The 21,677-nt window shown below is 36.5% G+C and overlaps 2 protein-coding genes across 4 annotated transcripts in view; one reads left to right on the top strand and one right to left on the bottom strand.

Annotated features, from left to right (window-relative positions):
- The window catches only part of CTNNA3 (catenin alpha 3), a 1,353,918-nt gene that overhangs the window by 762,952 nt on the left and 569,289 nt on the right, over positions 1-21,677 (bottom strand). The window lies entirely within an intron of this gene.
- Positions 12,794-21,677, top strand: part of LRRTM3 (leucine rich repeat transmembrane neuronal 3) — a 166,705-nt gene continuing 157,821 nt past the window's right edge. The window contains exons 1-2 of the mRNA XM_006214332.4: positions 12,794-13,327; positions 13,665-15,196. Coding sequence (XP_006214394.1) covers positions 13,324-13,327; positions 13,665-15,196 — 1,536 coding nt within the window. The 5' untranslated portion in view covers positions 12,794-13,323. The remainder of the gene's footprint in view (positions 13,328-13,664; positions 15,197-21,677) is intronic.

The following is a 21,677-nucleotide window of genomic DNA, read 5'->3' as shown; positions in this document are numbered from 1 at the left end:
GAGTTCTTCAGAAGGAAAACATCAAGATTGGAAGAATATATGCTGAGTCAAAAATATTTTCGTGATTTTAACTAAATACTATAAATAGAAAAAATACAGAGTTTAATGTAGACTGTTGCCTTTAAGAGAAAGGCTGGTCTCAAACATAGCCAATGAATTAAAGAAATAATTTACATGACTATGTGATACCTATTACTAGTTTTTGAATATAGATATACATTGGATTATTAGAAGATACAAATTTGAATCATAAATAAATGGTTATCTATTTGAAATAATATATTTACTTGTAAAGCTCTACTTCTCAGAGATATAAACACACACACACACACACACACACACACATACCCTACATAATAAACCTATATATTAAGTTCAAGTTTTTCTGATTTTTTACTATCAAGTCACAAAATAAATCTGAAAAGAACAAAGTATATATTTTTAAATTTGAAAATTCATTCTGAAGTATAAGTGATAATAACTGAAACCAAAATTTTGACACAAAAAAGTGGGAAGACAAATTCATATCTCAGTTCAGAGCACAGTTGGCTTCTTGAGAAAACATACACAATATATTCTATTATCTATATTTCATTATAAAATGATAAACTCATTCTTTTGAGGAAACATTGGGCTCAGACAAATTAAACACATTTATAGTTATTGAAAATGTATAAATTTGTAAGCAGTTACAATAAATACAAAATATAAAGTCCTAGAGAAAATTTAGCTTAACTGAACATCGTGGCCTGAAAAGTCATTCTATTTCCACCAAATATATTTTCTCAATATCCATAACAAACCATAAACACAAAAAAAGTATTTAAAAATATATTTTACTAGCACTTTTGGAGGCTGCTGGCTTGCAGAAGTGAACAGGTTGGTCTAAGCTAAAGGGAGGGTGTGGGAGAAACTGCAAAAAGGTGGTGATTCAAAGTTCAGAAACAAATGAACAAATGCAGGGATAGTTCAATTGCAACCCACAGAAAGAGTAAATGAAATAACAGTAGGCACACACTGAATTATACAGCCAAGGAAGCCACAAGTAATACAATATAGCTAAATTTCTTCTGATATTAAAAGATTGTATAGAGAAATATGTACATAATAAAGAGACCTTATAATGATTCTAGTTAAAAGCACCCTCTATATGAGTTTCAAGGAAGATAGCAGCTCACTTTTATAATTAAAGACTTTTGCCTTCGTGTCTATCCGTGGGCTATCGTCCTGGCTGATCTGGCAGCTTTGCCAGTCTCTTTCTCACACCCCGTGTGATCACCTGCCATGCCTGAAGTCTGTCATGAGAAATTCATATCTAAAATATGTCTGGTTTATTGTACATTTTTATTACCTCTTCCTTCTTAAAATTCTTGTAACGACAAATGAATACAAGTGAGGATAAAGAGGAGATAAGAATGGATGAACAATTTCTACACGCTTTTGGAAAACAAAGAATAGATAACAAATGAGTAGAGCCAAGAAAGCTACAACCTAAATGCTTACTGAAGGGGGACCCTACACTGTGCAGCAAAATCTGGAAAGCCTCCAAAAGAGGGGGGGATTCACTATAAATATGGGGCCTGGTTTAAAGTCCTCGTGGAGAATGACCGTCAGATCCCCACTTTCACCCCAAGAAACCAAAAGACTTTGATATGGACTGAATGTTTGTGCCACCCGCAGCAAATTATGTTGAAGCTCTAATCTTCAAAGTGATGGTATTTGGAGGTGGAGCCTTTGGGAGCTAATTAGGTACTGAAAGTGGAGTCTTCATGAATAGGATTAGTACCCTTATCAGAAAACAGAGATGATCTCTCTCTCTGCCATGAGATGATACAGCAAGAATGAGTCCATCTGCAAACTGTGAAGATGGACCTCACCAAGAACCCAAACACCCTGGCACCTTTCTTGGGTTTTCAGTCTGCAAAGCTGTGAGAAGTAACTTTCTGCTGTGTAAGCCACCCAGTCTACGGTATCTGCTATTTAGTCAGCCTGAGTTGACTAAGATAATTCCCCTTTCTTCAAGCAGAAAAGAGGAATTGTTTATTTTCTGGCAAATTCAAACCTGAGAAGCTAAATCCAAGTACGTGACACAAAGCAGAGAAGCTTGGGACTGAAAACAGAATTAAATGAGAATGTACATAATGAACTCGGGGACCTTGGCACCCTTCCTCTGCTTTGTCCCAGAACACCAATAGCCTCCAGCTCCAGAGAAGGAGGTTGGGGATCTTCTCTGGGGGGAAGAAAAATCCAGATTCATGCATCCGGACATTCCTTAGTGAAAAGGCAAGCTCACTGTTTAATCCTGCTACCACAAAAATCCACAGCCAAAAGCTTGCCCACAACAGGGGACCTTCTCTTGGTTTTTAGTGCCTCATTCATTAATCTGAATGAACACACAAGAAACTTAACATTTGAGAAAAGCTCCCAACATGAAATGGGCCAAAATGAACTAACTAAATTACCTCAGAGGAAACCATGACACTGGCAGCAAGTTGTATACTACAAAAACACTCCATGTAATACGCCCAGGGTGAGAAAAGATGTCCCATCAACAGAAGTAAACATTATGCTATTAAGAAGAAAAAAAAAGGAATCAGAAAAGAGCTCCTAGAGATAACAAATATGATCACCTAAATTAAGAAAAGAGGGAGGATCAGTAAACGTTTTCTATAAAGAGACACACAGTACATATCGCAAGCTTATAGGACTTACAGTATTTAAACTCTGCCATTGCAGGGTGAACATACCCATAGATAACACATAAATAAATGAGCATGAATGTGTTCATTTATTTACAGTAACTTAACTTTATTCATACCACTTGACCCAACAACATCATTGCTAGATTTCATTGTGCCATAGTTTGCTGACACCTGATCTAAATTTTAGTAGACAAACTATTGTAACATAAAGCTGAGGAAATCAGCTGAAAGTAAGAAAAAAAAGGTAAAGAGACGGGAAATAGGAAAGAAAACACAAAATATCAATTCAAATCTGCCGGATAAAAGTTTCAGAGGGAGAAAGAACAGAGAAAACAGGACAGGTAATTTAGAAAGACATAATTTTACAAAACTGAAGGACACAAGTCTCTGGATTTAAAGGGCCACTGAAAACCTACACAATGAATGGAAACAAGCTCAAACCAAAGTAATCTTTGTACAATTTCCAAATACCAGGGAAAATAAAATATCATAAAAGCTTCCAGAGTGTAAATAATAGATTATACACAAAGGAGTGGAAATCTCAATAGCACCTGATTCTCAGCAGCAAGAGTAGGTGTGAGAAGACTGGAGCAATAGCTTAAAGATTCTGAGGGAAAATGACTTTCAATTGTGAATTATGTTTATAGCCAGTTTATTAATCAGTCAAGATAAATTTTTAAAAATCCAGACATGAAATTGTTATTTCACAGGCACTCTTCCTTAGAAATCTATGAATGGATATGCTTTAACAAAAATAGTGGTAAACTAAGAAGATAAATATATGGGACCCAGGAAACAGGGTGTATCATAATTGGAGAATGGTGAAGGGGAATATGAGGTTGACAGCTATGATTAGATATCAGAGTGCAAAAATGGAGTGCTACAGAAGAAAGGGATTGTCTGTATTGACTGAGTATTTGGAAAAATCAAGTAGTTGACAAAACTTTTCAAACATTGGGAAAACAACTAACACTAGTTATAGATAAAACTAAGCAAAGTTGAGAGAGAGAGATGAAGATAGAACAGGGTCAATTCTTAACTGCATGACAAAGTTGAGTGAGAATAGAAGTACAAGCTAGCATACCATTTAATCCAGCAGTATCATTGCTTACATAGTCATCCTAAATTAAATACCATTCATTTAATACTATGTTAACATGGGAAATGGGGAAGTGAGAGAGAGAGATACTCAATCTTCAGTTATACTAGCAAGCAATGGAAATATCAATAAAATTCAGAAATATTATGAGAAGGAAATGATAGGTAAAATAGAGTGACAATCTAAAAAGAGTAACTGATGAAGAAGCTGAGAAGGAAAAGCAAGTATGAGTGTTTTCCATACAAGTCTTTTCTCCATATTTGCCTTTCAAACTATATGCATAAAATTCAGTTCTCTGATACCTTAATATTTCCATTTCTCGGACTTACCTATTAAATTTCAAACACCAAGAAGGCTAATAGTGTAAGCCATTATCAGCAACTACGATAGAATTCACTTGTTGATGAGAGCGAAAAAATATCCAAAAGAACTGGGCCACAATAGGCACCTGGGGACACAGTATTAGAGATGAAAGAAGATCACTGAGGGAGAGGGAAGGAGGTACTTGGGGGAAAGGCTTCTCTTCTGATTGCACATGTGAAACTCTTGCTTAAATAGTGGACTTACTGTGTGAGGATGAGATGTGACCTATGAGACCCACAACAGTCTTTGAGTGGGTGGGGTCGCATCTACTGGAACAAACATTCCTGATGCCAACCCCCAATCAGAAAACTGGGTCTAAAAAAGCCAATTCTGTGTAAGCTTCACTGTATGAATCATGTTGCTATGTTTGTTCTCTTGTGTTATTTCCTAAATTTCTTAATTTTTAAAAAAATTTCTTAAAATTGTATCTAACCTTTCAGCTGTGCCATTTGTTCTAAAAAGAGGATATGTCCACTCTTGGAGTTAAGTGTCAAAGGGGGAGCAGCAACACTGTGAAGGTGCTGGTGGTGATCAATGAAAATCCCAAAGGGAGGTTACATCTGAGGGGGCACAGAGTCACATGAGTTGCTTTCTACTTGCTCTCAAATATGAAGTCCTCAGAAATGGATTTTCTGACCACTCCATCAAACTGTCACTTGATGAGCCCATATACTCTGTTATTTTTCTTCATAAGCACTTATTTCTAGTTTATTTTTGACTATCTCATCAACTAGAATGCAAGTCCTCTGATGGTAGGTGCTTGGTTTTGGTCTTATTCACTGTTGCATCCACAGCACCAAGAACAGTATAAGAGTTTCATAAATATTTGTTGAATAAATGAATAAATTCTCAACACTGTACCAGAAAAATAAATCTTATTTTTATTGGAGACATATGGCATTTGCTTCCAGGGACTCTGTCAGTCTCTGCCTGAATCACAATTTTGCCACATGGGGGCTCTGCTGTGAGCCACAAGAGATTCCTAAGCATTCCCAACACTCTAAAGGGAAGTACTTTTCAATCAGGATTAAGCATTTATGATACAGAGAAGGGTTCTCCAGCCAATTTTAAGAGAGTTCCCAAATAAACTGAAGTATTTTTGTGTAACATAGGGACCCACAGCTCTTATTCTCTGCTACTACACTGCAGAATTTCTCCTCTATCAGAAGTTTAATCTGTCTTAGATCTGCAGCATAAAATTAAAAAATCAGACATTGTTTCAGGAACAAAAGTAGAACTAGGCAATGGTACACTATGCTTCTTATCCAAATCAAGTTTTCTATTATCTTTCCCTACCTGGTGGTTGGGGGATTTAATTCTTAATGCTGATACATTTGTCAGGAAGGAAAATTAAAAATATACTAGTGTACTGATGTGAAACTATTACACATAATGCTTTAAAAGTGCAATAGAAAATGCTATAGGCTGCATGTTTGTATCCTGTCCTCACCAAATCATATGCTGAAATCTAATCCGCAGTATGAAGGTATTTGAAGGTGGAGTCTTTGGGAAGTGATTAGATGAATGGAATTAGTCCCCTATAAAAGAGGCCTCTGAGAGCTCCCTTGCCACTTATGCTGTGTGAAGTTGCAGAAAAAGAAGTCTATGAACAAGTAAGTAGGCCCTTACCAGATACGGAATCTACCCGCATCTTGATCTTGGACTTCCCAACCTCCAGAACTGTAAGAAATAAATTTCTGTTGTTTTTAAGCTGCCAGATCCATAATATTTTGTTAGAGCAGCCCAAATGGACTAAGACAGAAAACTTTCCTAAAAAACTCTAATACATCAGAATATATATAAAGCAAATATAGCAAAATGTTTATTATGATACCATTTAAATGATACTGACTTTCTATTCAAAGCACAGCCATACATGCAAAGTTAAGCATCAAATATTAAGATATAGATTTGGTTTAGAGACTTCTATAGTTACTCTAAAGCTCCTTTGTTCTACTGTGAGAAATTATAATAAATTTGGGAATATATATAGGATAATAAATTTTACAGTGTGGCTCTGATGCCATACATTCCTTCATGGAATTTGTTCCAAATGAAAAGCTAGAAAACTGATTTCTCTCAATATTAATGACTACAAATAAATTTTGATCACTGTTCTCTTGAAAGTAATTTTCTGAGCCTCTTTCAGAAGAATATCCCCATAGTAATAGAAAAATTAGAAGGTTTATTTAGCAAGGAACAATATCAAATATCTGCTTTAGCTGACTATGGGCAAAAAGGCAAGTGCAATGAAAAATGAAGAACAGACACGAGTAAATACAAATGTTTAACCAACATAGATTCATGACACCTTAATATTAATTCTTGTTCTTGAACTTGCCATTTGACCCATCACTTAATTCCCTGGTAGTATAAATGCCTCAAAATAGAAATACATATTTTCCTTCAGATTCTAAGTCTCATATTACTCAAAAGTTCTGCAAGTCTTAAATTTGCCACCAAGAGTGAATAGATGCCCCAAGTATTGATTTGGGGCTGGATATCCTGCTTAAATTAATAAATGGCTTCTTGCTCAACACGCATGCATTAAAACTTACTTCTTGCAAGTTAAATGACACAGGGGAAACAATCAGTCAAATGTAAAATGTGGAACAAGGTAAAGTCCAAATGACCTGTTATCTCCCAATAAATTGATGGCATTAAAAAATTAAAGAGACTTTAGAAACATGAAAATCAAATGCAATGATTGGGCCTTTCTTTTTAGAACTTGGCTACAAAGCATATTTAAGGACTTATTGTTAAATATGTTAGGTGTAATAATGCTAGGTGGTTAAATTAATTTAAAGTCTTTATTGCTTAGAATTACATTGAAATATATATATATATATATATGGGTAAAAAATGACATGATTTCTGAGATTTGCTTTTAAAATACTCCAAGAAGAAAAAAAAAATATGTGTTTATGTGGGAAGAAAGGTAGTGTAGGGGAAACAAAATTAGCAAAATATTGATAATTGTTAAAGTTAACGTTTATTATACTATGCTGTCTATTTTTTGTGTGTTTTTAAATTTCCACTAAATTTTTAATAAAATTATTTCCTCAAAGTCATGTAGTCTTTTCAATCTCCAGAAATCCACCAATAAGTGTTACACCCTAAGAGTTCATTATTTTTCCCTATACCCAAATTTGGCTTAGGGCTACCTCCGCAGGAAGTGACAGTAAAGAATGCAATAAAACCTGAGAATATGGATTGATGCTGTAACATAAATGTATCTTCAGGTGAGGAAGTTAGATAACCTTTTAGGTTTCACTCATTTGAATTTGCCTCATTCCAGAAAGCCACTGAGAAACTATTTTAATGGTCAGGCTTGGAAATTTCTTCACTCATTTATCTAAGTCAGAGATACTCACTCATAACCATATGTAACCAGACAGGGTTTTTAATGGGGCCCTTGAAGCAAGCAGATGGAAACCAAGAGACATGTTAATGTCTTGATGGAAGATCAGAATATAGTTTTAAGTGTACAAATGCATATGAGTATTCTAACCAACTAGAAATGAAGAAAATCATTTTCATAGCTGTAGGGAACTCTATGTTAGCATTCTGACAACCTAATTATGTGATAGGGTAACTGAGTCAAAAACATTAAGCTCTTTACAACATCTATATTAAATGCATTTATTGGTGAAAGCACTTTATGAATTAGAACACAGAATGTCAATGATGTATGCTGTATAATAAATGGTTGTTGTATTTAAATTTTAGTAGAAAGAGAATACTAAGGAATTTTTTTTTTAATATTGGTAAATTCTGACTCTGCCTTTGATCATGTTAGTGACCCTTGTAATAATTGTTCCAGTGTATGCTCATGACAGGAGAACCTAAACAGAATTCAAAGAAAAATTAATTTTCTCATAGGAAGTCTGATTCCAGAAATATTTTATAGCACTTTATAGTCTACAATGTATTTAAACATAAATAATGGAAACTGAGCCTAAATAAAAGACTGAGAGATTCATAGCACAGGTTTTATGAGTACTATTTGCAGATAAGCAAACTGAGACCCTGAGAAGTTTGGCCAGAATCAGTTCCAAATTCCAAATGTCAACTGACATAGAAAATAAAACGTATATGTCATTCTCTAACTTATTTTAGAAAAACATTTTTGATTTACCAAATTTCTTTTCTAAAATTCTTAGTCTCAATGTTCCTCTATCTGGTCTTTATGTAATTCTGAATTTTCATCAAAGCTTTTGGTTCCATTCCCCTCCGAGACCATATGCAAAGATGTGGCCTCTGTCTAGGGCATCTGGATGGAAATCCACATTGCTATTGTTCAGTGCCGAATTTTGCTAATCATTTTATAAAATATTTTAAAATACATTGTGGTGCTTTGAGGCCTAATATCAAGATGTTTGCAAAAGTTAGTCTTATCAAGTCAAAGAGCTAAATTCAAACATAATTCAAATATGTTGACTACTTGATCTTATTCCCCAAACCTGACCTAAAGAAGCATCTGATGGCTTCACGATCCCTCCAGTTGCTCAGCCCATACAACTAGTCTTTAATTTCTCTTTACTTCATACCTCTACTTCTAAGCCATTAGAAAATTTCTGTTGCTTTTTACCTAAACATAAATCCAAAATTTAACCAATTCTCACCACTTCCTCTGCTACCCCACTGGCCCAAGCCACCATCATCTCTCTCCTGGTTGGTACAGTAACCTCCTTACTGACTTCCCTGCTTTTATTCTTGTCCCTTTAGAGTCTATTCCCTCTCTGACTTCATCTCCAGTGATGCTCCACCCTGTTCTCTCCACTCGAGACTGATTGGCCTCTTTGTTATTCATTGAACACATTATCTGCTCCCACCCACCTGAAGGCTTTTGCCCTGGTCACTCCCCATATACACTTACGTTTAACAACCTCATCGTCTTCAAGGTTGCTCAAGCCACTCTCTTAGTGGCCCCAACCTATTTAAAACTGCAATCCACCTCACCCCTTGCACTCCAAATCTTCACTATCTTCCTTCCTTTGCTTTTTCCTATAGTACATACGACCTAATAATACACTGTCTATGTTTGTTTTTTAATTGTCCATCTTCCCCCTTTAGAATGTAAGCTGACGTCTTTGTTTTGTACACTGATGTACTCTATAAGTGTCTGGAACAGTATCTAGCACATAGTGGATATTCAGACTGTTAAATGAATGAAATATCTGAGGCCAACCCACTGTTAAGATATCAGTACTTCCACTTTAAGCCCTGGTTTTCTAAGTTTGTATTTGGCAATTCAGTTTCATATCGGACTGAAATTTGGCATTATATAACTGAGATTGGATTTATTTACCCAATTTGAACAAAATATGTTCAGCTATTTGAAGTACTGTAAGTGCAATAAGAGAGTCTTTAGATATATGACACTGTTTTATAAGGATATAAATCATAAAGGGCCTTGATTCACTGGGGAAATTTAACTTGTCAGGTAGTTTATGGTTTGTTCTGTATGTGGTGTTACTGCAAAAGAATTTGCTAAATACATAATGTAGTATAATTTTGCTTCTTTTGAAAGGTAAATAAGAAGTAATCACCTTGTTGTAGTTAACAAGTAATAAGAGAATAACTTTGAAAAGCACAATAGCAGATTACTAAAATCTTTGAAAATACACTTTTTTTTTCTTTTGAGGGACTACTCTACATCTTTAGAGTGATTTCTGTAGACTCAAGTGTTCAGTCGGGTTTAGGATTGCATTATCTTATTTTTGGATTTCCCTGCTAGCCTCAGGAATGGTCTTCCCTCTTCAGGCATTTCACTACCTTGAACCAGCACAGACCTGGTGGTGATGCTGGCTTAAGGACTGCTGCCAAAGTAGGGGCCACCCAGAGTGCCTGGACTTGGACTCAATCCAAGAACAGCTACTGATCACTATTGAGGAAGAGATCAATAGCAGCATTTAGAGAAAATATCAATTTTGAGATCCAAAAGGTGAATGTGAAGTCAGAGCTATGGAGCAAGACAAGATCAGAAGCCAAGGTGCCAAGGAAATGTCTGAAAACTAAGGGCAAGGTCTATAACACAGCAGCAAATGTTATTCATCACAATTAATGCAAGACTTCTCCCAGGAAAAGCAAAGTGAGAGAAGTACATTTTCAGTGGGCTCTTCTGTGCTTCTGTCAGGGAATGAGAGAAGAATAGAAAACACAAAGTTGATAGGGCCTCCAGCCACCCAAGAGGGGCCCTCTGCTGCTGTTAGGCAAAGCAGACATCTCGGTGGCTACTTCCCAGGGAGAAGCTGGGATGGTGAGGAGAAAACTCAGGCTTGCAAGCAACAGAGATGTGACAGAGTTATAAATACAACTCCCTTTAGTCTTCTTTTAATAGATACGAATTGTCAAGCACCATTTGGGATGTTAGATGATAAAAGTTACAATATGCCAAAGGGAATATTCAAAACTATGTTTACTATTCTCATAAAATTTATGGTCTAACTAAGAAGACAAGAGATGTCTATATGAAAAAGTGAAGATCACTTGCTGATCACCCAAGTATTTCTACTTTCCAGCTTCTTAACCTTTCCATACACACTTTTTAAGAATAGTTTCTTCAAGATTGTATCCAATCTTACTGGATGAGGAAATTTTCAGGGATCAATCCCATGTATATAAGACTAACATTACATAAGCAGTTTATCCTGTATCAAATGTGATCCCCATAAAAATGTATTTATTTCAGGAAACCAAAGCAGACAAAACATCGTCTTTGTCCTCATAGAACTTATGTTACAATGTCAGAGATTTGTATGTCCTCTCTTCCTACTAGAAGAAAATTTATTATTTTTATTCATTCCCTTACAGTACTTTTCTTAAACCTATTTGTCCATCAGTCTGTTGATAAGTGTAGCCTCTTCCATGCCCTTGGGTCAAAATCTTGGGGGAGGGATTTGGAAATTTATCTTTTTAACAAGTTCTTTGGGGGCTTTATATGCATTCATAGCATTTATAAAATTACCAACCATTTTTAAACAAAATGGTTTTCTCTGTGGGGCAGATGTTACCATATTCTGCTTTGGGGGAGAAAATAATCAAACATCAATTACTAGTTATGGTTCATTTTAAATATTTACCTTAAAGTTGAGATGATGGAGGTTTAGGAAGTTTTCTCATCAAAGAAGGCAAGAATGAGAGTATCTCAGAAATCCATTGTAAACAATATAAAATATATTCATTGAAGTAGTTCTTTGTGACTTAATGGCAGTCATTATAGTCAATATTCAATACTAAATAGCATGTGATACCAGCAAATACAATAAAGTAGGTATTGTTCAAATAAGAGCTAACACAGGCTTCTTGTGTGCCATATAATACTCTAAGTTCTTTACAGATATTAAGATGACTTAATTCTCAGACTATCTATGAAACAGTATTTTGTTTTTATGTCCATTTTGTTGAAGAGAAAACTGATGCACAGAGAAGATGAGTAATCCAGTCAAAGTTACAGAGCTAGTCAATTACAGTCAGGACTTGAACCTAGGTGCAAAAACTTATGTTCTCACTCTACAGGCTAAGCTTCTCTTTAGTTTTTATAATACTTCTTTAGAAGATTCATACCAAAGAAGTGGGTGCAAACTTACTCTAGAAATCAAGAATTTTACTACAGCTTCCTTGCCACAATGCCTTAATCGGGCTAATTTTCATTGGACTCACTTTAAAATGAAGATAACAGTGTTGTTGAAGCAGGATCATCTAGTGGTTAGAAGTTCGAGCATAAGAGAGAGATGATTCGGAATCTCACTCTGCCACTTGCTTACTATATGACCTTGAGCAAGGTACCTCTCCAAGTCTGTTTCCTCATCTTTGAAATGAAGGATGTAATGGGACCTACATATAATAATGCTTAAAGATAAAACAAGATAGCACATTTAAAGCACTTAGAAAGTGCTCAATGAATATTATTAGTGTAATAAATAGCAGTAGCATCAATAAACTGAACTGAATGAGCTCTTGATCCTTCTACTCACACTAAAAATGGTTTCTCTTCTAATTATAAAAAATAAAAGGACGGCAACTAAATCAACAAACCAAGTCATAAACCATTAAACCAATTATGCCTTTTGTAGGAAAACCAGAAAGGTTATTGGATACATTAGTTTATATGTCATTAGTTATTCCTTCTATTCCAAAATGCATGCATTCTAGCATCCTGAGATATCTTGTATAATATAATCACTGTGACTCCAAGAGGTCAAACCAGCAGGCAGTTAATACTTCTCTGTGAAAAGCTCAATAATTCATTTTATAAATTTCAGTTCAAAGCCTACATTGAGGTTACGAAAAAATGACTTTCGGTCTGTGAACTTAATGTCAAGCTCCAGAAAAACTCTGGGCAGCACGTGTTTAGCGATTAAGTGGATGCAGACAATAAAGACATTGCCAAATTGTAAACAAGACTTGGAAATTACAGAAAATGTTGCTAGTTATTGATTACGGTGACCATTCAGTTCCTACTGAGCCACCCAAAAGAATCATTCATTTTCTAGCAGAGAGCCTGCTCATTTGCAAGATAAAAGAGAGACATTTCTGCACATGCCCATAATGTTCTTCACCACTGGGGGCAGCTTTACATAAGACTGCATTCACTGAAACCAAAGCAACAGTCCGAGCAGCTTTCAGAATGACAGTCTGCAGAAGTGAGCTGAGCGTGTGCGCGGTACGGGGCTCTCCTGCCTTCTGGGCTCCAAGGCAGCTCGCTGGCTGAACTGGGTGCTCACCACCAGAAATGCTGGGCTATGGAATACAGATGTGGCAGCTCAGGTAGCCTCGTGTTGCCTGGAGGAATACAGCATGCTTTCCGATAAGAAGAAATTGTAGAAGCCAGTTTTTTTTTTTTTTTTAGTCCCCCTCCTCCAAAAAAAACTGTAAAGATGCAAAAACGTAATATCCACGAAGATCCTATTACCTAGGAAGAGTCTGATGTTTTGCTGCGAATGCGGTGTTGCGATTTATTTGTTCTTGGAGTGTTCTGCGTGGCTGGCAAAGAATAATGTTCCAAAATCGGTCCATCTCCCAAGGGGTCCAATTTTTCTTCCTGGGTGTCAGCGAGCCCTGACTCACTACTGTGCAGCTGACAGGGGCTGTCATGCAAGCGGCCCCCTAAGCCAAAGCAAAAGACCTAAGGACGACCTTTGAACAATACAAAGGATGGGTATGTTTTGTCATTTTTCTTCTTCTCTTCTTAAAAAAAAAAAAAACCAAAATCCTCTAGTCTGTGTATTAATTCTGCCTTAATTATTGTAGCAATTACCTTGCTCTGCTCTAAGACTATAAATTCAATTGCTCAGTGACATGTTTCTTTGCTTAACTATTAAAAAAAAACCCTAAAAACAATTTTCTTTAAATTCCAAGATGATATTTGATGTGAAATGTTGTTATCTAGATTTAAATTTCTAAAAAAAAGAAGATAGATGCTTATTATTGCTTGATTAGAAAGAAATGAATTATTTTTGGGGGGGATAACTTTTCTAAGTTGTTTTTATTTCCAGGTTTCAATGTAATTAGGCTACTGAGCGGATCAGCTGTAGCACTGGTTATAGCCCCCACTGTCTTACTGACAATGCTTTCTTCTGCCGAACGAGGATGCCCTAAGGGCTGTAGGTGTGAAGGCAAAATGGTATATTGTGAATCTCAGAAATTACAAGAGATACCCTCAAGTATATCTGCTGGCTGCTTAGGTCTGTCCCTTCGCTATAACAGCCTTCAAAAACTTAAGTATAATCAATTTAAAGGGCTCAACCAGCTCACCTGGCTATACCTTGACCATAACCATATCAGCAATATTGACGAGAATGCTTTTAATGGAATACGCAGACTCAAAGAGTTGATTCTGAGTTCCAACAGAATCTCCTATTTTCTCAACAATACCTTCAGACCTGTGACAAATTTACGGAACTTGGATCTGTCCTATAATCAGCTGCATTCTCTGGGATCTGAACAGTTTCGGGGCTTGCGGAAGCTGCTGAGTTTACATTTACGGTCTAACTCCCTGAGAACCATCCCAGTGCGAATATTCCAAGACTGCCGCAACCTGGAACTTCTGGACCTGGGATATAACCGGATCCGAAGTTTAGCCAGGAATGTCTTTGCTGGCATGATCAGACTCAAAGAACTTCACCTGGAGCACAATCAATTTTCTAAGCTCAATCTGGCCCTTTTTCCAAGACTGGTGAGCCTTCAGAATCTTTACTTGCAGTGGAATAAAATCAGTGTCATAGGACAGACCATGTCCTGGACCTGGAGCTCATTACAAAGGCTTGATTTATCAGGCAATGAGATTGAAGCTTTTAGCGGACCTAGTGTTTTCCAGTGTGTCCCGAATCTGCAGCGCCTCAACCTGGATTCCAACAAGCTCACATTTATTGGTCAAGAGATTTTGGATTCTTGGATATCCCTCAATGACATCAGTCTTGCCGGGAATATATGGGAATGCAGCAGAAATATTTGTTCCCTGGTAAACTGGCTGAAAAGTTTTAAAGGTCTGAGGGAGAATACAATTATCTGTGCCAGTCCCAAAGAGCTGCAAGGAGTAAATGTGATTGATGCAGTGAAGAACTATAGCATCTGTGGCAAAAGTACCACGGAGAGGTTTGATCTGGCCAGGGCTCTCCCAAAGCCGACATTTAAGCCCAAGCTCCCCAGGCCGAAGCATGAGAGCAAACCCCCTTTGCCCCCCACTGTGGGAGCCACGGAGCCCGGGCCAGAGACGGATGCTGACACTGAGCACATCTCTTTCCATAAAATCATCGCAGGCAGCGTGGCCCTTTTCCTGTCCGTGCTCGTCATCCTGCTCGTTATCTACGTGTCATGGAAGCGGTACCCTGCCAGCATGAAGCAGCTGCAGCAGCGCTCCCTCATGCGCAGGCACAGGAAAAAGAAAAGACAGTCCCTAAAGCAAATGACTCCCAGTACCCAGGAATTTTATGTAGATTATAAACCCACCAACACGGAGACCAGCGAGATGCTGCTGAATGGGACGGGACCCTGCACCTATAACAAATCTGGCTCCAGGGAGTGTGAGGTATGAACCGTTGTGATAAAAGCGCTCTTAAAAGCTGGGAAATAAGTGGTGCTTTATTGAACTCTGGTGACTATAAAGGGAACGTGGTGCTCCTCTCCCTCTTCCCTTCCCTCTCACTTTGTTGGTGAGGTCCTTCACTGTCCGTTTTAGTACCTTCATAATACTGGTCATTTTCCTTTCATACATAATTAACCTATTGAAATTTAAATACCACAATCAATGTGAAGCTCGAACTCTGGCTTAATATAATGCCTATTGTGTTAAGGCCCTTTATTGATTCCATTAATGTCACACTTGTTTTAAGATAAAACTTCTTTCATAAGTAACCCCCCACATCTGCTGTTATTCTCCGTCTGGGAGGACCAGATCTATAGTTCTAGGAGGTTTGCAGTTCAGTGGCAAATAAAGGAAAAAGTGAGTGATCCTAGGTACTTGGAGCTTGAACTGATTTGAGGAAGATGACTTGACTGATGACAGGAACATTTAGAGACAGTCTTAACCCAATGCCTGGCTTAAAAACAAAATTGCAGGAAACTATCAAAAGATGGTGCTCTGTTAAAGCAGCACCAGGAATCGTTTCCAGGGGTGTTTGAATTACATTAAGGCAAGCCTAGGGAAAACTGCTGAAGGGTTAAAATGCTGCAAGTAGACAGCTGCAAAATGTGAGGAGATGGTAAAAATACAAAGTTTTAGACTCGAAGCCTCATCTCTGAAACCCATCTCTGTTAAATCAGACTAGAGGTTTCACTGTCAGTTTCCTCTAGCCTCCACACTTCCAGAATAAATAATTAAGTAAAATAGTCAAGAGGCAAATTTGGGGAGGCAGATTGCTCCACTGCCCCTCACCTTCAGGATTTTTCAGAGATGAGGCTTGCAAATGGGAATGCAGCTCGCTAAATGCGTGTGGTTGGAAGCCTACCTGAATTTCTCTTTCCAGCTCTTTTAAGGACCCTAATGTAGGAAGTGGAATCAAGAGCTCTGTCTGTCCTTCTGTTTGGGATTTGTCAGGCTGTCCTGTTGTGTTCCACAACCTGCCCTGCCCACACACCAGTCCCCTGATGACTGACACTTCATTCAGAGGTGTAAAGAGAACACAGTCTAAGATATGCTTTCCACCAACAGCCTCATTGAAAAGGATGATTTTGATAACACCTTAATAAACGTATAAAATAAATCTTAGAGGAAAAAAGACCAACTCTATGGCGGTTGTCTTTTGCTCTTCTATTGCTGATGTTATAGTGTCCCTATGTTCCTCTGTATTGTGAACTCATTCATCAGTGTGATTCTGTACAGACCCTGTTGGCAATCTGCAAGCTGCATGCATGTTTTTATGTCAATGGTGAAAGTTTATTGACTGCAGTGCAAATATCATAGCTTTGGTATTTAAGTAACTTTGACCACAGTTCATTTATATTTTAGATAAATGTCTTTAGTCTGTACCCTCTTTCATACTCCAAAATGAAGAATTCTATTACAGGAGAAAAAATTAGGAATTGCAACATTGAGCCTGTTTCATTTAACTTGGCTTGCCAAGCTCTACATCTTTAACCATGTCCCTGTTCTTTCAAAACAGAATCACTGCAGAAAAAAGAAAAAGTAAATGGCTGTTTTTTACCAGCATTTTTATATAGTTTGGAGGCTTTTCACTGCTGAAAGAAAAAAATCTAGGCAAGTTACCATGAAATATAGTTGCAAGGAAGCCAGATTATAAAAATCATACTTTTATAAGCAATAACGGAAAAGGGACATCTAAAGTGGATTTCTCAAGGTACTTTGATTAAATCTCTAAATAGATGCCAGTTCAGAAAAGCATCATAGCTACAATATATTTACCCATGAATAATTGTTGGATATAGATTTCTTAATGGCAAATGGTCACGGATTCCCAATTGATTAATAATGCAGATAGTTCCTTACAATACTATGAACTGGATGACTGAGCCTACTGTGATGTTTTTCACTGAAGTTGTGATTTTACATTTTTCATAAAATGTCAGTAAATACATATTCCATCAAAAAAAGAAATTTCCTTTGGTCAGCTCATTTTTATCTGTACAAAAGATGACTGTATTAATTAAATGCAGTGTTAAAGTGAAAAAGCCCATTTCTATTCTTTGACTTGACCTTCTGCCTCATTTGTCATGGATACCAAATAAATTAAGGCAAGGCATCTTTTTCCTTATATTTTAAAATTCTTACAAATTCTTAGTGCTGTGGTACTGCTAGTATATATATAAAATATGTGTGCTGTATTAAAAGTGTTTCTAAAATTCAAAGCCACTGGGTGTATAAGATTACATGAATACCCAACATTTTGAAGGCTGGTTATTTTTTAATACCTAACTTCAACTACTTACAAATTTAGTAATTTCTGCCAAAATAAAACTCCTTAGATTATAAAAGTAATTTAAATACAGGACATGAAACTACAAAAAAAACAGTCTTTTCCCCCTCTTTGGGAATGAAGCTTCTCTAGTTCTCAGAATATAATTCTTGTAGGTTAGACAATCACTAGTTCACCACTATAAACCAAACAAAGCCAATTGGCAAATGTTTTCCTACTCAAATTCGGAGTCCTCACCCCCACCCTATGGCACTTTCTGGACTATATACCATACATCTATTCTCATAAGTATTTTAAACTCATTGCGTATGAGAAAAATATAATTGATATTTCATTTTCTATTCCATATTTACATTGTCTGACTTCCCTCAGAGATGACAACAGGTAAATAAACAGCCTGACCTGTTGAACTATACAGCAGACGCATCGATGCAGCATGGATTCAGTCAGTACTTTGAATGCTTTACCAGACAGAGAGGAAACACAGTTTAGTCTCTGAACCATCTGTGGTTTTTTTTCCCCCAATTTTTATGAGCCCCAGTACTTGGAGTGAAACTGCAGCATGGAGTTAATAGTCCAAGTACCACAGTCTCCTAAGTAACACTTATGCGAGATATATTGCTTTTAAATGAGTTTATATTTTCCAAGGATGTTGACATTACATCTTTTCAAAGATTTTAAACCATTTTTTACTTGATTTGGTGAGTCAACTACCTAAGCAAACAGGCAGGAAACTGTATTTCTGTGGAGCAGCAGTGACCTCCAGTGGCTGGTTAGACTAACCACAGCTGAGACACATTCTATTTCGTTTTTTATCCTGAATCCTTATGTAAACGTGGTTGACGACATATAGGTTTTGACTCGTGAATCAGATTTGAATTTTACTTAGTTCATCTCCCTTGGGAATACGGTTGTAGTGTAATTTTTAAAAATTATGTTGTGCATATTGACTTATTTAGTAACACCCAGAATTGGAACTGAGGGCAAGAAATAAAGTGTACAAGTAGAAGAGCAAGTGATAATGTAACACGAATAGATAAGAAATGTTTTAAACTATTTATAATCATCGACATTGGACAAATATTCATATTTTCATTAAGTGAGTTAACATGTTGCACAGGCAAGATACTGAAATATAACGTCATTAGATTGGGGAAAACACATTTGACTACGAATATTGAAAGGATCAGCATCAGTTATTTGCCAGTCAGTATGAATGTCTGAGCTATCAAGTGAGGGAGGCCTCCCATTCCGGCTCTAAGACTCTCCAGTTTGTTGATCATACCAGTGACCTGTGCTTTGCCCCACTGCTCTCTTCCTCCCTACCCGCTTCAGTCAGCTGAACACTGGTTCTATTAGGCTCTCTGACAATGATGTTACAGTCTAAGAGGTGATGATTCATAGATAATGAAATTATGCTCTCCTTCTGAGGAAGGATAATGCAGAGTCAGATTCAGAGATTTGACAAGTATTTTTAAGATGCTATAGGTGCATGAAATAACTTCTCTCCCCTTGACATTTACCAAGAGAACTTAAATAGTTTAAAGTGTGGATTCGAGTAGCATCAGAAACAAGTATCAAGCCATACAGCCTAAAACAAAATGAGTTCCAGACATGACAAATGAGAACTGAGCCACGAGAAATGAAAAATTCAGCAACTGTGTTATGTCCTTTATTCCCTTTTCCCTGGATTCTCATTAGAATCTGGGTCTGTAGCAAACCCATGGCATTTTGCTATACTTGTATTCTCTTAGCTACCTACGATAAAAATCAGAGGCAGCTGGAAGAAACTATAAACATGAAAAATAATATCAGTGAATTTGAATTATAAATGTTGTAAGAGAAACAGAACTGATGAAAGCTAAGTAGCTTGTATTAAATAAATCTCGAAAACTAATAAAATAACACACAGGTGAGAGTGACAGTTTCTCTAATCAAATCACGATAGCCTACAGAATTAGAGCTGCTTTTGCCTAGTCTCAAAAATTACTGTGATGTTTGCATAGTTGGATAAAATACAGTAGAAATACTGCAGAGCAAATCTACTAAAAAGAGTTAAAGATTCTTTTTGATTTGAGAAAAATATCACAGCCATATATGGTAGAGTATGGGCCTTAGATTCAAATTTCTCTGACATTTGCAAATCAAATAATCTCAGGGAAATTTCTTAGCTTTTCTGGACTTGAAGTTCCCTATCTGTAAAATGGGCAAATATTATTGACTTCACATGGTCATTGGGAGGACAAAATGTGAGCAATACTTTGTAAACTCTAAAATGGCAGCTACTTATTATTTTCCAAGAGCACTTAGTGAGATATTCAGCTGTTTGCCAATGTTCTCTGTTTGGCCTGGGTTAAAATAACATTACTAACCTCTGTGTAACAGAAGCCCAAATACATTTTTACATTAATATGAATTTTGAGACTTGGCAGTGAATCTAGGACTTTAATTAGTCTTTGACTTTCAGTTTCCATAAAAACAGTTTCTTCCACCCCATGTTGGTGAAGTCTATGAGTTATCAATAATGATCACAATGTACCATAGACATAAATAGACACCAACCAGACAGCACTGAACCAAAAGCTTACCAAACTAAATCAAAATTATAATTTTGTCCCAAATCAGGTCATTACAGCAAAGGCTTTCAAATCAACATAGGTTACCCTCCCTTTCCCTCTCCAGTATCACTATTTTGAGACTTTGTTGACTTTATAACATTTATGGCAAGACGACATCATTATTGAGCAAAAAGTAATTGCTTAGAACACATTACAGTGGTATTAGCACATATTCCAGGTATCAATTACATGACATCTACTCTATTGTTTCTTTGTTTTTTCCCCTAATGAAAGATTATCCAAAACTTCCTCCTAGTATAGAAATTACTGTTGACTTTATCAGTTATTGTCATTGAAAATCACTGGATTAAAAAAAGTAGCATAAAAGCACAAAGGCTTTTTTCATGAGTAATAATCTATTCACTTATGCAAAATTAAAAACTTAAGAGTACTTTTTGTGGGCCTTTCATCAAAAACTGGCCAATGTAATTAAAAATCTCTCTCTACTGGATGTAGCTTTTCTTACCAAGTATGATGTAGCAAATGTATTTCCAAATTCTTTATCATTTAAGTAGAAAACTGTTCCTCTTCGACAGCTGAGTTTCTATGAAATCTTTGGAGAACAGAGACAAGATGGTGGTGTTTCAGTGGAAAAAGCATTTTTGAATTTTATGCTGCTTTACCTTCATAGGATTATTGGTATATGTCCTTGAGTTAGGTCTCCTGAACATGTGAGGAGGATTTCAGGAATACAGAGAAAACAAGAATATCTAGGTCACAACCTAAGACCAAGCAGAGGCACTCTATTTTATAACTATACTTTCTAATAACAGAACCTCCATATGTAATAATAATCCATCTTATTGAAAAAAGAAAAAGAGCTTCTGTCTCATCCTACCCAGCAAATGTTGTAATAAAAATTGATAACTTTTTTGACAATTCTTTAATTTTACTTTCAGGGGCTCCCACTTTCCCTCATCCAGAAAATAATTTCATTTATTCCTTTCTCCCATTCTTTAACTGTTGTTATGTACTTCCTACATTACACTAAAAAGGTCTTCCCTCATATAAGCCAACAAAACTGGTCATCTTACTCAAAGGAGCATCCTATCTTTAATAAAAAAATTAGACCATAAAATAAAATTTAAGTCTGCCCGACACTTCCCCTTTCCTCTACAGCTTACAAACCACCTTTACAGTATCTTCTGATTTGCTGTGAAAGAAAGAAGAAATATAGTTGAATTACCAGTCTGGCAAAGTATTACAGCTTACTATTTTCCTTTTTAATTAACTAACTCCTACAAACAAAATATAGGACTTTATGAATGGGAATACTCAATGACATTTCATCAATCAAAAACACATGTCAACAATCAGAATTCTGTCTTTTGCAGGGATGAAATGCAAATTTGGAGGGCCTCACAGATAAAATGGTAGGGCAAAGTTTGCATTTAGCAAAGGCAATTTCTGTTAAAGCTTCATTGCACTCATTATCTATCCATGGTGTAAAATGCATTTTGCCAGTAAAGAGCAAATGACTTCGATTAAATATAAATCCTTATTCAGCATTCTTGGGGCT

Source organism: Vicugna pacos, chromosome 11 (genome assembly GCF_048564905.1).
Source record: "Vicugna pacos chromosome 11, VicPac4, whole genome shotgun sequence".
Lineage (NCBI taxonomy): Eukaryota > Metazoa > Chordata > Mammalia > Artiodactyla > Camelidae > Vicugna > Vicugna pacos.
The sequence above is the reverse complement of the archived record's forward strand: the minus strand, read 5'-3'. Positions and strand labels throughout refer to the sequence as shown.